The following is a 16,215-nucleotide window of genomic DNA, read 5'->3' as shown; positions in this document are numbered from 1 at the left end:
AATACTGTTGACGTAATTATCAAAGAGGACGTCTTTTATGTAACCAGAAGGCAGTGTTCTGGTATGTTTGGTGTCTGTGGATTCTTGCCCCTATGGGAGAGCTTGTAAGAAAGTAACTGAGTTCCTGTGGTTCTGTGATCTCTAGACTTTCTTCTGAGGTAACCAGTGATGGTAGCTCTCTGGTAGATGTGATTCAGGTGTTCCTCCTGCAGTGATCTGGAAACTTGGCTAAGGGAAAGAGGCACCACTGGATAAGTATGTAAAATCAACAACAATTCAGGTTGCTCCCCTCATAAGAACAGCCACCTTATTCTCTTTTCTGGTCAAATCTCCTCCTCTACTGAGAGTACTTTTTCTGAACTGTAGAGCAGGGGCAGTTTCCACATAACTACGAGCTTGGTGGGGGTAGTTACAAAGACAATCTTTGATCTGTAGACACACAGAAGCTGTCTGAGAGGGACTTCTACCCTCTGCCTGTTTGTGGTTTGCCTTTTTGGGGGAGCAGCGTTGCCATTAGTCACACTGTGACTCCTACCTATTAGCTAGTGAGCATGTTTGTTGAGGACTTAGAATAATTTTTACTTCAGTTATCCTTGTTTCCTGGCTGAAGCTCACATAGCATCTCATCCTGACTTGTTGATTCTTTCTTAAAGATGGTCTTGCACAGTTCAGCAGGGAAGAAGGGGATACAGAGATGGTTGCAGTATGTTTTCATTGGTGCCCTTCTAAGCGGTTATAATTTCTTAAAGGATCTTGTTTGTAGAGATGCTACATAAACAGCGCAGGTGGTTAGTGATTATTGCAAGTTAGTTATAATAAAAGTTTCTTAGTAACTAACAAACATAAATTGTTTGGATTTGATACGGAACAAATGTGGAGGTTATTTTGTCTTTGTCACTTCTGGATGATTATGGTAACTAACGATTGTATTGTTTAAGTGGATGCTGTGCTCAAGATGCAGTCTGCTGCAGTAATGTTTGCTGGATAACACCTTCTGATTAAAATAACCAAACGATACTGTTTTCTTACAATCTACAGTAAATACAGTAATAGTTTGAAACTCATGTTTGAAAATATGTATTGCACGCTTGAAATAATTCTAACATCTATGATACAAGATTGAACAAGGTCAGGTCAATGCGTGTATACTTCTTACTACGTTTTAAAGTGTACTTTACTCTCTTTGAATAGAGTTCTCTAGAGAAGTCCGTTTCCTACGTCATCTTTGTATTCTTTACATTTTTAAATGCAGGGTGGGAGGTTACTTAGCTGTTTGCAGGTGAGCTTGAAAACACTGTTTATGACTTTGCCAAATGTAAGTAGTTGGTTTGAAATTTTTGATGTTGATGTTTTCTCTTGGCAAAACGCATGTATGAGAGTATGCACTTTGTTTTCATTTCAACCAAAGTGTTGCAGCATCAGTTTTCAGAAACAAGACTTAAACAAAAATTAACTATTAAAAAAACCAAAGGCCTGGAGACGTGTCTTTTAGGTACTTCAACATGCCTGTGCTCCAGAATGGGGACTTAAAATTTTTCAGGTCCAGCTGTTACTCATCCTATTGAAAAGCTGTTCAATTTCAGACAAAATTGCAAGCCTTCAAAATGTTGAAGTTCACAGGCATTCACTAGAGCCTTCAAAAATACTTTAGTAGCTGATTCATTTGATGTTGTGTTCCAGCTCAGGCTTCAGCATGAGTTTCCATGTAGCTGCTGTGGGTCCTCATATCTTGAGACATCATCTTCTGAATTCTCGGTGTTCCTTTATTGTTTGACCAGAGTAGGTTGATCTAAATTCAGAAGTGGGTGAGGGAATATGCTAAGAGTGGATGAGAACCATGCAGGGGGAAGGTTGGGGCTGGGTGATGGAAAAGTGAGCCTCACTGATGTAATGGTCAGGAGACTGTCTCCCCATGGACACCTGGGATGTAACCCTGGTTCTAAGGTCATCTGAAACCGTTCATTTGCTGTTGGTGCTTGTTAATGTGCCTTTTCCTCCTCCTCCTCCTAGTATTGCTCCACAGTCAGGATAAAAGCCTACTGCTGCCTCTTGTGCCTTGCCAGGCATTGAGAGCCGCATCTTCCACAGTGTCTACACATAGAGGAGTTGGCAGAAGCATATCTCCTATTGCAAATTCATATTGCTTCTGCCTGAGAAGTAAGGGTAAGGAGCCTTAAAAATGGGATTCCCCATAGCTATAAGGGTGAACTCACTTATGTCACTCTGTTGATGGTACAAGTCCTTGTGGTGGATCTGCAGACTTTGTACGGAAACAGCCAGGTAGGAAAACCCCATGAGATTCAGCATATGATGCCATGTAATGAGTCTTAATTTTTTCTGTTTGCCTTTTCTTCCCTCTCCCCCCCATTATTTTGCTAATTAAGGTTCCCTGAGTGATCTTAGTTCTCTTCTGTGATCTGTAGGTGCTATTATACAGTCCTGTTTGTGGAAATGGTATATGGACCACTGCTGACCCACCAGAACGACTCTTCCGTCCATCAGGCTTCAGCTGGTGTGATCAATCAATGCTGGCAGTCCCTTTTCCCAGGTCTGTTCAGGAGTATGGAGGGAGTAGGCAGTAGTCAGGAAGGATGCTAACCTGTTACAGGTCTCGATAATTGACTACTCTCAAGTGCTATGTTTAAAAGAGGTGTCTTTGCAGGAAAATGGTTGTCATGTACTGAAGGGATGGTCTAAAGACCCCGGTGAAAGATAGGGCCTGTCAAAGTTGTCTGTCGCCTGTGTACTTCCAAGATATGCCAGTAGGAGACACCTACTAGGACTTGGCTGCACAAATTGTTCCAGGATCAACAGTCTGCTTCTGGCAACCTCTTTTCCAGTGGAAACTCTAGAATGTGCAGGGCATCAGTCACCGATGTGCCTTTGTCCTGTAGCTCATCCACGGTAAACCCAGTGCTCCTGGAGCTCCTGAGGCTCAAGGATATGCACGTATGCTGTAGGGCTTGTCCTGTAATAGAGAAGGGCCATGGCATGTTGCTGTTTTTTGGTCCTGAAGACACAAAATTGAGATTTACATAATATGTTTCACTGGTTTTGTGGGTTTCTTAATCCAGTTATATGTCCAAATGGGGAAGAAAGCTGATGGCAAAAAAAGGAAGTTAAACAACAGATGATATATATGTTGAAGTGTAATGTTCTGGCTCATAATGATATCCATATCAAGTGGTGAATATCTCAGTAGAAATGTCTTTTGTACTCTTTGTTTCTCTGGTCTCTTTCATTAATCTTGCTGTCATGAGCTGTGGTCTGTGAGCTTTTAACTTAAAATCTGTGTGTCATAGTTTCATCTTTCTGAGCAGTTCTGCTTATTTTGAGATTCAGGTTCATGTTCATTTGAAGATTGTTCTATCAGTATATATTTGAAGAGCTTTAGTTTACTGTTCAATAACTGTTGGTACCTTGGAGCTCTGTAAATCTTTTGCTATGAGGGGAAAAAAATAAAATGACTGCACAAGATGGTGCGTTGATATAAATTGGCATTCCTCTACAGAATTGTAAATTAAACTGTTAGTTCCTTAAATGAGATAAAATAGTCTGTAAAGCACTGCCTCTGTCTTTTTCAAAATCTGTGCAGAATACCTTTAGTAAGATGGTAGAAATAACTTTGTTTAAAAAAGAAATTCTTGTGCATAGCAGTTCATCCTCCTAAAATTCTGCTGCTTTAGGTGCACAGAGATTTGTTGTTTTAAGTTGAATATTTCAAAAATGCTTTGTTTAGATTGTTAGCTGAAGGACCAGTTCTAAAGTGCTGAAAACAGAAACTATTGAGAAATGAAGTAAATACGTAGAGGGATTTGCTGCAGCAAAGCTTAGTAACGGCTAATTTGTAGGCACTCCTGGCTGCAGGAGTGGAACTGATAGCTCCGAGTTGCGTGCCGAAGAGCCGTCTGCAGTCCACAGAGATTTGGCTACATAGGAATGAGTTTACGTAGCTACTGTTTTGATTGCGGCAGTGAGTAACTCTAGTGAACATCAAAGAAAATCCAGATACTTAAGGGACTGCCTTGTATTTTACCTTAAACAACTGTTGGGTAAAATATGGAAGCTCTCCTTGAAGTAGATGCCAGGTCCAGAACTTGGCCCTTTCCAGGAGGATGTTCCTTTGACTCTTGACTTGTGCTCGCTGTAGCTTCCTCGCCCTGGCTCCAGGGGTCTGGCAGTCCTTAGGATGAGCTTCAGCAGCGTGGGAGGAGTGTGTCTCAATCTGACAAGCAAACCTGCATCTCTGACATAATCTTCAAATTCTGTCAAATGCAGCATTGTCTGTATATTTATTGTACTTTGAATGTAGCTACCCAAAAGGTTCCCTTGGGAAGGTTGGTCACAGTACCCTAACTTTGCAAATCCCATGCCTGCTTGGGTGTTTAGGTATACCACTGTAGGACTGTAGCAAGTATGATCATGTGCAGAACAGTTTTAGCTGTCTTGGGAACTTGAGGGTAAAAATGTAGGTTTAAGAGACTGTGGAACTAAACATGTTTTTTTTGCTCAATCATGCATTTTGACCAGAAGGCCTAGCGTAATCAAGACTTGTATTCACATGTAAACCTTCTGTGAATTTAAGCATAAACGTACTTAGTGGTGAATTTCTCTTTTGTTCTTTTTCAATCTTTACCCTGGAGATTAGGGTCTGCTGCCTAGGTGGTAAAAGGTGTGAGGAAGGGCAAAAGTTTGTATGCAGAAAATGAACAAGTTCAACCTGTTTATGCTGGAAATATGAGGACCTGTAATGTTTCAGTGTTGATTAAAGACAGGTGATATTGTGGCAAAATATATCCATGATCTAGCTGTTGATATGAACGTTAAAGAATTATGAGTTCCTGTTTTCCCAGGGCAGAAGTAGCTAGGGAGTCTTGAAATAACTGTTTGTTCTTGGGAAGAAGGGCTGTTACTAGCTGCCATTAGCTGAAGTGTGTGTGAAGAGGGGTCTTGAAGTCTTGGGTGGGTAGAGCTGATACTGCTGGGACAGAAAAATAGTTTTAAAGCATTATGCACTTTTTGCAGCCTGGAAAGTCAAGAAATACAACAATTCTTTAATTGTGAAGCAATGAAACTGATCTCTTAGGAGTTGCAAATGAAGATGATAGTCTTTGCAACAATTAATAAATGGCAAGCTTCCCCACCCCCCATTTTTTTTCAAATCTGATATCAAAGTCTGTAAACTTTGTCCAAGCAAACAGACTGACAAGCAAGACATATTTCTGAAATTCAGTATTTATAGGTCTGATTTTGGAATAAAGCAGTTTAAAGTTGAGTGGATCTAAACTGAGAATCAAAATCAACCTGGCTCTAGTTTAAATTAATCTAAAAATAACTTCCTAGAATTTTTTTCTCAATGCATGTTTTAACTTTGACAAGCAGGACAAAAATGTACATTATTTAAATTGCAGAACCTAAAAAGACACCGAGTGAGTCACATCAGTAGCTGAAATCAATAGACTACATTCCATTGTTGTGTACATATTATGGATCTTCATTTATAACTGTAAATTAAACATATTAAAGATGCTGTACTACTGATTGCCTAACATCTTAAAGTGAAATATCAGATATTAGAAGTATCTTGTACATTACTCCCCAAATTTCTGAAAAATTAATATCTAAGGCAAAAATGTAAAAATAAGCTAAAATGAAAATATGTTCTGATGTAGAAATGATTTTATCATTGCGTTTATCTGTTTAAATGGTTGTGAAATATCTTTTGTGAAAATTTACAACAAATAGTTGATACCATAATAAATTAATTCAAATTTGCTGACAGTGTAAATTTCAAGTTACTTGGTAACATGAATTTGTTGATGTCTTATATTAAAATCTTGATTTTTATTTTTGCATGCAAACCAGATTTTCTATTCACATGATGACTTTTAAAATCGTATAATGATATGTTTGTTTATTTATGCACAGACACTATTTTTTGAATATATAACAACTTTATGTAGACAAGAGACTTTCTTACAGTTTAGAATTTTTGTTTTTATGTAGCTTAAAAATGGGACGTCGTTCCTCGGACACAGAAGAAGAGAACAGAAGCAGAAGGAAAAAGAAACACCGCAGGCGTTCATCTTCAAGTAGCTCCTCAGACAGCAGAACGTACAGCCGTAAAAAATCTGGAAGGAAATCAAGGTCAAGGTCGCGGTCTCGAGATCTCCAGTCTCGTTCACATTCTTATGAGAAAAGGTGCATTTGGAGTAATTTACTGTCTGTCGCAGTTGTTTACAAATCGAGCTCTTTCATGTTATGGCAGAAAGCTAGAAGCATTTGAATCCAATGTGTAGTCAGTTCTAGGTTGGAATTTTATAGCAAAGTTTGCTCTGAATCTTGGAAGATGTGGCAATATTTTCACTTACATCTAAAGAAAAAACCAAAACCACCACCACCACAAAACCCAAAACACCTTCCTCCCCACTCCAAGAATACAAAACCAGTGTATATGCAGATCCAAAGGCAACTTCCTTATTAAAACAGACAAAACCAGCCAACTAAAATAACTTCCTTTCTCCTCCTTCTAAATAATGGATTTGGAATCTCATTTTGGAAATATAATAGCTCATATTTTAACACCAGTTTGTAAAGTAGTTTCATTCAATTAGTTTTACCCTGTTTGTTACTTTTTTCTGTTGTAATAAACCAAGTAGGTCCTTCCAGACAACAAGGTAGACTTTCTCAATCAAAAGACTTAGGGTGATTTTACAGCAGTCTATACATTTGCTGCAACAGCTGGTTTTCACCGTTATTCTTGCTATTTTTTTAAGTGTAAAGAATACAGTAGTCAGCCAGGTGTTGAGAACACAGGTCATGTGGCTATATCTACCAATTTTCACTTGACCTAACACTGTATTTCCTTCGTCAGAGGCCCCTTTCAGTATCTGACCTTTTTAGATCAGGTACGCTCTCCTGGTTTTCTCTCAGTCTGACTTGTGGTGATCCTGGAGTCAAACTGAACAGGTGGTGGTCAGTTTATTAGTAAGTGGAGCTGGAAAATACTCATTGTGTCTAGCTGCCCTGTAAATACATTAGCAACTGCTCCTGACAAATCTTTCTTTAGTTGGCAGAAGAGTGTTTCAATGAGGGGCATGCTGGCTGGTTGTGGGGGGTTTCTTGTTTGTTCATTTCCATCCCCCTTTTTTCTGTTCCTGCTTAGCATCTACATACAGCCCTTAGGGGACACAATGAGATGACATGGGCTTCGATGCCAACAATATGCTGATGACATGCAGCTTTATGAATCTCTTTAGTCCAGTGCAGGCATGGCTATCTCGCAGATAAAAACAGAGCTTGAAGGGAGATTAGAGTCTGGACGAAGACCAGTTGACTTAAATTGAATCCAGAAGAGACGAAAGTGTCTGCTTTTAGGATCTGGCTGGCACCTTTGCTTTGCCCTTAGTTTAGGGCATTTGCTCCTGGCAGTTAAGTCACTATTACACGCTGGGGACCTGCTGGATTTATCCCTGACCCTTAAGAATCAAAAGCAGCAGTCTTCAAGATTACTGTGGTTCATCTTCGTTTAGCAGGAACACGGCATTCCTTTTTCAAATGAAGACCTGTTCTTTAGTAGTTAACCTATATATCTTTTCCAGTTTGGACTACTGCAGCACTACTTGTACATAATACAGCACCTTTTCCCTTATGCTAGATAAGCACACATCACATTGACTACATCCTGAATTACAGAAGTGTTTCTACGTGGTGTTATATTTTAATATTAACCAAACCTAATAAAGGCCAAAAATATGGAAGTTCTCATAGGGATTGTAATTGTTATTTAGTTAGCTGTTAGGGAGATGGAGACGGAGAGGAGATTTTAAGATTGAGACTTGGAAGGCATCCCTCCCCTCAGTTTTGGGATTAGTTGGTTTAATTTATGTATTTAGTATCTATGCTTCCACCTTTCTCCTTTGTGTGTAAGAATTTATCCTTTGAATAAATGAAACGGGCAGGTTGGGTGGGAGGGGAAAAGGAAGATACCTTTCTGACTCCTGGCTGAACTCAGGAGAAAACTTCTAAGCTCAGATGGAATAAATTAACACTGATTAATAATAGTACTAAAAAAGGGGGTGTGTGTGTCTGCATCAGAGCAGAACAAAGATTGCATGTTACGAAAGTTGAAATCTGTAAGGTTATATATACACATAAAATATTTTAAATTATGCACACCTAAGAATACATTCTTATGTTTATATTTTATGTATGTACATAGTATGACTGGAAATAATTGTATAGAGTAGCAATGCAGAAGTTAACATTTTATTAATTTAATTTTTAGTGCTGGAGTTGTAGTCCTTATCCCATATGGTGTATTTCTGTGTAAATCTGCTGAGAATGTAGGTTCTAAATGTTTCCTCAACCTTAGGGTTGGTAAAAAGGCAGTGAATTCCAATGAGCTGGTCATGGGACTACAAACCATTGAGAGCTGGGTTGTGTTCCTGGCTTTGCCCTTGAGGTATTGCATGATTTTAGGCCAACCAGTTAACTTTTGTTTCTCCATCTACCCTTTTTCTGTCTTGGGATGTATATGTTAGAATATAAGCTCTTTAAGATAGGCATTGCCCGTGTGTATGTGAATTACTTATTACAGTGTAATAGTGGTATTCGAGGCTTCTACAACATAATACAAAACCCACAGGTTTGTATGTCCCTTTTAAGTAAACTGTTAGGGTTTTGGTCCTGGTTTTCTGTTTTTTTCTTTTTTTTTTTTTTTTTTTTAGAAGCAGTAGCACGCTAATAGCATGGTTTTGTTTTAGACGCAGACACAGATCGAGCAGTAGTTCTTCATACGGTTCTAGAAGAAAACGCAGTCGTAGCCGATCAAGGGGCAGAGGCAAATCCTACAGGTCTCAAAGATCAAGATCAAAAAGTAGAACAAGAAGGTAAGACTCTTTTCTAGGAAAAAGAATTATTAATTCTACTGTAAAAACATTCATTTCAAATGTCCCTATAGTTACTGAGTTTGGAATATACATAGAAATAATGGTTGCAACTGACTGTCGGGACTACTTGTCACTTGAACTCTTCCTAATTTGAAATCGTTATGCTGTGCTTTTGATGTACTAAATCTTTACATTACACTGGTGGAACAGTTGGTTTTGAAGATAAGTTACATATTTTGCAGTTGACCAAGTGCAGAAAACATTAATAAAGTCACCTTGGTTTAACTGTAATCATCTGAAAACTTCTTGTGGATTTTTTTTGATTGCCGATTTCCATAACTCCCATGCATAACATTGGCTCCCTGAAGATCAGACTAAACTGTTATTTTCTCATCTGTATTTCCCTTGGAAAGAGATGAGTATTTAGTTATGCAAATTTTTCTTAATATTTAAAGATATCTATGGTGCTGAAATTTTTCATAAATTGGATTGTGACAAATGAATATTTTCAATAATAAACATAATTTAAATACTTAAATCTTAATCAGATGTTGCAAATTGTATTATAAAATCTGTTTCATAGTCTTGTAATTAAAAGAAGCTCAATTTTTGTGTGTGCATGTATTTTTCAATTAAGAAGTTTAAGTAAAGTTTATCCCTGGATATCAGAATTACTGTTAGCATTTAATAATTAATTTAAATTAATTATTGAGTGTATCAGGCAGATCAAAGCTTTTTTGGTATGTGTTTACAGATCTTCAACCAGGTAATTTTGTGTACCTGCACTAAGAATTTAGTAAAACATGTTCTTTTCATATACCAAATGAGTAGAGCTGTTGCCTCTAAATGTTGAGAAATTGTTGAAAGATGTGACTGTTTCACTTTCTTTTATTTGTATTCTCTCATGACTTATTCACAGCTGTTCATTATAATAGTTGCCTGGACACTTACTGCTGCAATGCCTTTGTAGTACCAATTGGGTTATTTAAACTGTCTGATCCCTCTTTGAGTATACTTACCACCTGAGCTGTAGACCCCAGATAAGCTACTGTGCTGTGTGTAGAAATATTCCTGTAAATATCCACTGTTTTGCTAACAAAATCAGTTTTAAAACAATGAAATGTCAAAAGAATAAGGTGAAAATGAAGGTGTTTTTCAGTATGTCAGATACTCAGCATTAGGAAATACAATAACCTGATTTAAAGATCTAATTTTTATTGTAGTAAGTATAAATTGCAGATCTCATTAGACATAGTCTAATGGTCATCTTTTCCAAGGGGTTTACTGATGTTAATTATCATTGCAATATATGGAAATTATGCACCTAAAACTTTAAAACCATGACTACTGTTTATTTAATTTGTGCTAGGAAATACTGCATATAAAATATTTTAAGTATAAAATATACTAGCTTTTCAGTGCTATAGCTACGAAGGTATAGCTGCATGTCACTTTAGAGGATGTTACTATTCACAGATATCGTTCTTCAGGGAAAATATTTATAAATAACATCCTAAATTATAATAGAAGGGTCTTTTGGCATGTTAAAAGCCTAAAACTAAAACCAACAGGACACATTGAATCCTTTTTTGTGATTTTTTTCCAAGTCTGCTCTCTGCTGTAATGTTACACTGAGAAGCCATGGATTAATCTTATTTCTGGAGAAGAGTTAAATAGGTTGCAGGAAGCTGCTACTAGAGGCCTGTGTTTTCCCTGTTAGTGCTGAGGCAGTCGCAGCCATGCTAAATAGTTCCTTTCTTTGCTATCTCAAAATCTGTCTTGTGCACTTGATCAAAGGTATGAACAGCTTTCCTAACAGGACTGGGTACATTATGATTCTTCAGGCTGGAAAAGAGATCGTGGGGGAAAGAGGGAATATGATGGAGAGGTATTTAAAAAAATAAAATAATAAAAAAAAAAAGTGTGAAAAGGTGATTTAGGAATGAGTGTTGCTTGTCTCCTCCAATGTAAGACCTGGGGCAGGCATCAAGTGAACAGTCAGCTGGTGGCAAATCCTAGTCAAACAAAAGGAGATGGTTCTTAGGTATCACGTAATTAAGCTGTGGAAGCCCTTGCTTGTTGGAGGTTGTGGATACCAGAAGTTGAAATGAATTTAAAAAAGCAGTCAGGCAAGAAAAATCCATCCAAAGCTGTTAAATGCGAAGAGACAATATTTATCTTAGGAAATGTATGTATTTGTAATGCTGAAGTGGAATTTTTATAAGAATGTGGCATCTGTAATTAATTAATTTTTTTGCTTGGGTGGGACAACTTATTTTCATAGATATTTAAAGGTAAGTACTGAGAAAACACTTATGTAAACTAGCTAATAAAACACCTTGTGTTAGTGTAGCAAAGAGTGTGTTACTCACTAAAGTATTCTTGTCGATCTCCAACTTCTGAATTGCCAGTGGCAGGGAGTAAAATCTACTGACCCACCTGAAAAGCAGCAATATGAGAGACAGCAATAAAGTGCAGATCATCTCTATGCTACTTGTATTTGTGACATTACTGTTGTACCTTCAGAGTACCACCTTTTAGGACCTGAGCAACTGTGGGTTTTGTTTTTTTGTTGTTTGGGGTTCCCCCCTCCCCCCCCCAGTGGGAATGGGACTGACACTAGAAAACGAATTTCATATTGGAAGTTAAGGTCCATTACGTGGTATCTTTAAATCACTGGATTTGGTTTTGGTATAAGTCATGCAGGTGTCACAAATTCTGTATCCCATAATGTCTTTTCTCCCCACAGTCCCCCATCAAATTAAGATAGTTTGTTTTTCAAGGTAGTGAAAATGTTGGTAAAAGTATATGTGGCTGTAATGTAAATTTTTTTTTTTAATAAAACACCTATGTTAGAGAAGTTATTTGAGTGAATGATTTACGGAGCTCCAACTGTGTAAAAATACTGAAATATCAAGTTTTAATCTGAAAAGTTAGATTTTTACAATGACATGTTTGAAAAATATTTTGAGTAGGTATTGTTTGTAACCTAAAATTATTTTTTTTTTGGTACTTTATTTTAGAAACTAAGAAAACTTGTGCATATTATAACTATTTTATTTTAGATGCATTTTTTAGAGTCAAAAAAGTGGGGCTTCCTAGTAATGCTATAAATTTAAAGCTGTCCTACAGCAAGATAGTACAATGCAAATATGACTTAATAAGATCACAAACTGAATTTCAGCAAAACAACCAAGATTTACATTAAATTAGGAATTTTAAAACCGATTTAGTTTGTTTTACTGAGCATTTGCTTAATAACATTTCGCCTTCCTGCAATCTTTTTAAAGACAATAATTCGTCTGTGAAATGCAGGCACATCCTCAGTAGAAAAATTGAAAGCAACAGCTCACTTTCTGAAACCACACATACAGTGATATAAAGAAATATTTCAGCTCTACGAAATTTAATAAATCATCCCATTTCCTAATTTGATCATATTAGATGCTGATGTGGAAGAAGCATTTCAAATACCATCTCCTCATTAATATACATCAGTCTGGGGAATAGAATGGAATACTTATGCAGAGATGTCACAGTTACTGTTTCTTAGTTTACTAAGTGGAACAGGTTGATGTGATACTGGGTGCTATTTGTCAATGTCTTGCTAAAATGGTTTGGGTCGAGTTATGGAGTCCAGAAAGACGGCGGCTGATAAATCAAAAGTGGATTGAGTGGACAGGAGGCAGTGATTGATACTGTGACAGGATATGAAGAAAGGAATCTTGATACAAGCATGCATGATATTGAATATGAGAAGGAAAATGGCCCTGGAGTATGGATATTATTCAAGGAAATGAGAATAATAATATCATCTTGAAATTATTGCTGGGTGAAGATTAGGATAGTTCTTATTAGAATATTATGCTTCTCTGGAATGGAGAAACTCGGATTTCATATAATTTCTGTGTGGATGGTCTAGTTAATATTTTTAGATTTTTTCACTGCAATTGTTCTACAAGTTAATCGTATGTGAAAATACTTACTTTACATCAGAACTTGTAATGCAAATCTTTTAATTCATGTAGCTTTAAATAGAATTAACCAAAATATGTTAACCTTTATTCCTTGATTTCATACAATTCTGTGATTATAGAGTATTTCACTGTAATTGCCTTTAAATATGCAAGTTTGTTTTTATTGTCTGCCAAGTGTTTTTGGCTTTTCCCTTTACGTTAAACTGAAAACTGCTGCCTTGAAATATCTTTAACACAGTTCAACTTAAAGATTGACACAATAACAGCTAGTACACCTATACATATCTAAGAAGAGAAAATACCATGTGTAAAGTAATCCCGTATGTAGAATTGATGCCCTTTGGACTGTCAGTGAAGGCAGTGTTTGATCAGTGTGTTGTTTTTTGGTTATGTTTTTTTTATTCCAGTGTGTGGGGGGGTACATGGTTACATCTTATTTCTTTACCATTCTTCCAGTCTAATTGATTTACTATTGCAATGTGTGCATCTTATTGCAGTCCAGTGGCAGGGTGACCTACTTCTTATGGGTGGCTTTGGAATAGACTTGGTTTTTGGTATGAAAAAGCAGCTTGTTAACTGAAGTTGCCATTATCCTAGCAATGTAAACTAGAATTAACTTATGTTCAAGCCTCATAGCCTGCCAGAATTCTTTGTGTTTAGCTCTTAGAGTTTGTAATATTTAAAAATAGGGTCCTCTAGTCATGCAGAGAAGTGCAGTGTGAAAAGGGTCATTAAATAAATAATAGTAAACCCCCATTAATTTTTTTAAAATAGTGCTGTCTTGGTATACATACTGAATAGTTAGGTTTACAAATTTAGTGATCTCCTAAAGATAGTGTAATTTGCATTGCCTGGTTTATGACACACAGTGATGATGGAATTACAAGAAAAGAATTCCCCACCACCCCTTTCCTAGATGCATTTTCAACACTGCTGCTTCAAACACAAATAGAACACTAGACAATGCTTACCCTGAAGTTAGAGATTCTTGCTGTTGGGTTTGAGCTGTTCTCAGAAAGGTCATAGCTTCATTCAGACACTTACTCATGGCTGGGGCAAGCTGTAAATCCTTGCTATGTATCAGTTGTTTACCTGTGTTCTTTATAGTGTGTCACCGTATAGGGAAGATCTTAAGCTTTTTGCAGGTTTCAGTTTGAAGTACTGGCAAGGGTCAGTCATCTTTTGCCTGAGGGTTCTTTTTGGTTTTTGAGAATTTCATATTTTAATATCTTCTTAAAAATAAATCCAAACCATTGGTAGGAAATATTTTAGTCAAGAGTCGATACTGCGCAGTGAAATGTTGTTTGTAAGACTTTTCAAAGATATAATCATTGAATGCTTTTGTATTTGCATTACTTGGAATGGTGAATAGGAGTGGGTCTGTCTTCAGTCTCTCTTTTTTCCATGCATCTTATTATTTTACTGTGGTAGTACTAATGTGTTAGAGTCTTTCCAAATTAAAATCCGGGCCTGTCAGATCTTCCAGCTGATAACAAGTGTTGGATCAAGACATAATCTATACTAACTTGTGTTCAAAACTTCCTTTTAGTTACGGGCTGTATCTGTCTGTTCTGGTTAGCACACACTAATGGATAGCTTCTAATAGCTTACAATGCAGAGTTTTAATTATGAACAACTTCAGGAAGAATTTTCTAGAACAGCATTGGTCTGAAAAGAAAATAAAAGTTCTTAGGAGAGAGGAAGATAAAAGGGACGTACATTTTGAGGTAGACATCAATGTCAGCAGCAATGTCTAATAGATGAGATAATGGCAGATAAACAAAGAAAAAAATTGGGAGGGGCCTTGCAAATTAGGCTGAGAGTTTATGGAGGAACAGGAGGAGGTAGAGGAGAGATTAATTAAAAAAAGGGGGAAAAAGAGAATTAAATGGCTCAAGTATTGGGCAAAGATCATCACACAAATAAGATGAATTGCAGTTGTGTGAACTTAGAAGACTGATTTTTAAGAGTGTTGTAAAGAAAGACTAAATTGAAGTATGATGCAGATGTATGGATTAAAGTTGAAGTTGGTTTCAGTTGAAGAGTAGAGGTCTTGCCTATGGGAGTCAGTGTTAACATAGGTGATGTTAGCTGTTCTGGGGAAAAGGAAAGGCTTAGGGAAGAAAGTGAAGGTTTTCTGAATTGCCCATCCTGCAGACATCAGACAATATGAGTTTTATTGTCTGATGGGAAGGAGATGGAAGGAATTAGGAAGTGAAATTTGAGTAACAATAGCAGTATTGAGTCGGAGCAATGACATAGCTACAGGGGGAGAGGGTACAATCATGGCTCTATCTGTGTATCTGCTCGAAGAAACAAGAAATGACAAGACAACTGTGAAGCACAAGGTTGGGCACATACTGTCAGACAGTGTTGAAAAGCTGTCTTAATCTATAAAAATGCTTTGGAAATACCTCCTTTGGAAATGGATCCAAGAATTTTCCGAAGAGAAGCAGATAAAAGTCCTATAAAAAATCAAGCAATGCTATTTAATCAGAGTATTTCTTTTGAAATGTTTCATTGCTGCTTTTTTTTGCCTGGTAGTAGCTACTGGAGTTATTATTCTTTTAAAGTTTTGATCTGCTGCCTAGGATATTTTTTTCTTCTGTCCTTGCTACACAAATTAACACACTTGCATGCAGCTAGCTGTACAGACCCACATAATTATGTAAGGAATCAGTGTAAATATTACATGTTTGTCTCTCACTGGTGGGGAAGGGGAAGTCTGGAGTCTTTGGTCCATTAGAATGTATATTTAATTAAGATATTGTAGTGTTTCTTTCATTAAACTTCAAATAAAGGCTTGGGGCAGGGAAGAACTAGTGAAATTCAGATTACTGAGTTTGCTCATGTGATCTTCAGTTTTTCTGTGGATGGTAATGTCAGATCCCATTTCTTATTTTTCGCACAATAAATCAAAACCTGCAGTTTTTATTTAGGATCTTGTTGCATTACAGGTTGTATCGCCACTAGTCTCTAAAAATATTTTTTAGCTATAACAACAGACTTCTTTCAAAAGGAACTTAACAGTTTGTCTACATGACTATACTGGAAAAGATACAGAGGTGAAGCAGTAGCACTGAAGATATCCTAGAGCAATAACCCACCAATGAGCACATTACCGAGATCTAATTGACCGCTTTGGGAAATTAAACTTCATAAGGCAACGCCAAGGGCCCTTAAGTTATCAATAAGGCCAGATAGCTGCTAGTGACAGTTGCTTTGATGCCTTTCATTGGTAAAAAAAAAAAAAAAAAAAAAAGCCTTAAAAAAAGATATGAATGCATAAGTGCTCTTCATTTAGAGCTAAATATTGAGTCTAATTACATGTAAACTTTTTTTTCTAA

The 16,215-nt window shown here is 36.9% G+C and overlaps 1 protein-coding gene across 4 annotated transcripts in view; it reads left to right on the top strand.

Annotated features, from left to right (window-relative positions):
- Positions 1-16,215, top strand: part of RSRC1 (arginine and serine rich coiled-coil 1) — a 176,537-nt gene that overhangs the window by 1,305 nt on the left and 159,017 nt on the right. For 2 of the 4 annotated variants that reach the window (XM_052804054.1, XM_052804051.1), the window contains exons 2-4: positions 2,424-2,548; positions 6,007-6,201; positions 8,766-8,891. In XM_052804054.1, coding sequence (XP_052660014.1) covers positions 2,526-2,548; positions 6,007-6,201; positions 8,766-8,891 — 344 coding nt within the window. In that variant the 5' untranslated portion in view covers positions 2,424-2,525. The remainder of the gene's footprint in view (positions 1-2,423; positions 2,549-6,006; positions 6,202-8,765; positions 8,892-16,215) is intronic. The other 2 variants (XM_052804052.1, XM_052804053.1) reach the window with 1 other exon arrangement.

Source organism: Harpia harpyja, chromosome 12, assembly GCF_026419915.1.
Source record: "Harpia harpyja isolate bHarHar1 chromosome 12, bHarHar1 primary haplotype, whole genome shotgun sequence".
Taxonomy (NCBI): Eukaryota; Metazoa; Chordata; class Aves; order Accipitriformes; family Accipitridae; genus Harpia; species Harpia harpyja.
This window is presented reverse-complemented; position numbering and strand designations above follow the sequence as displayed.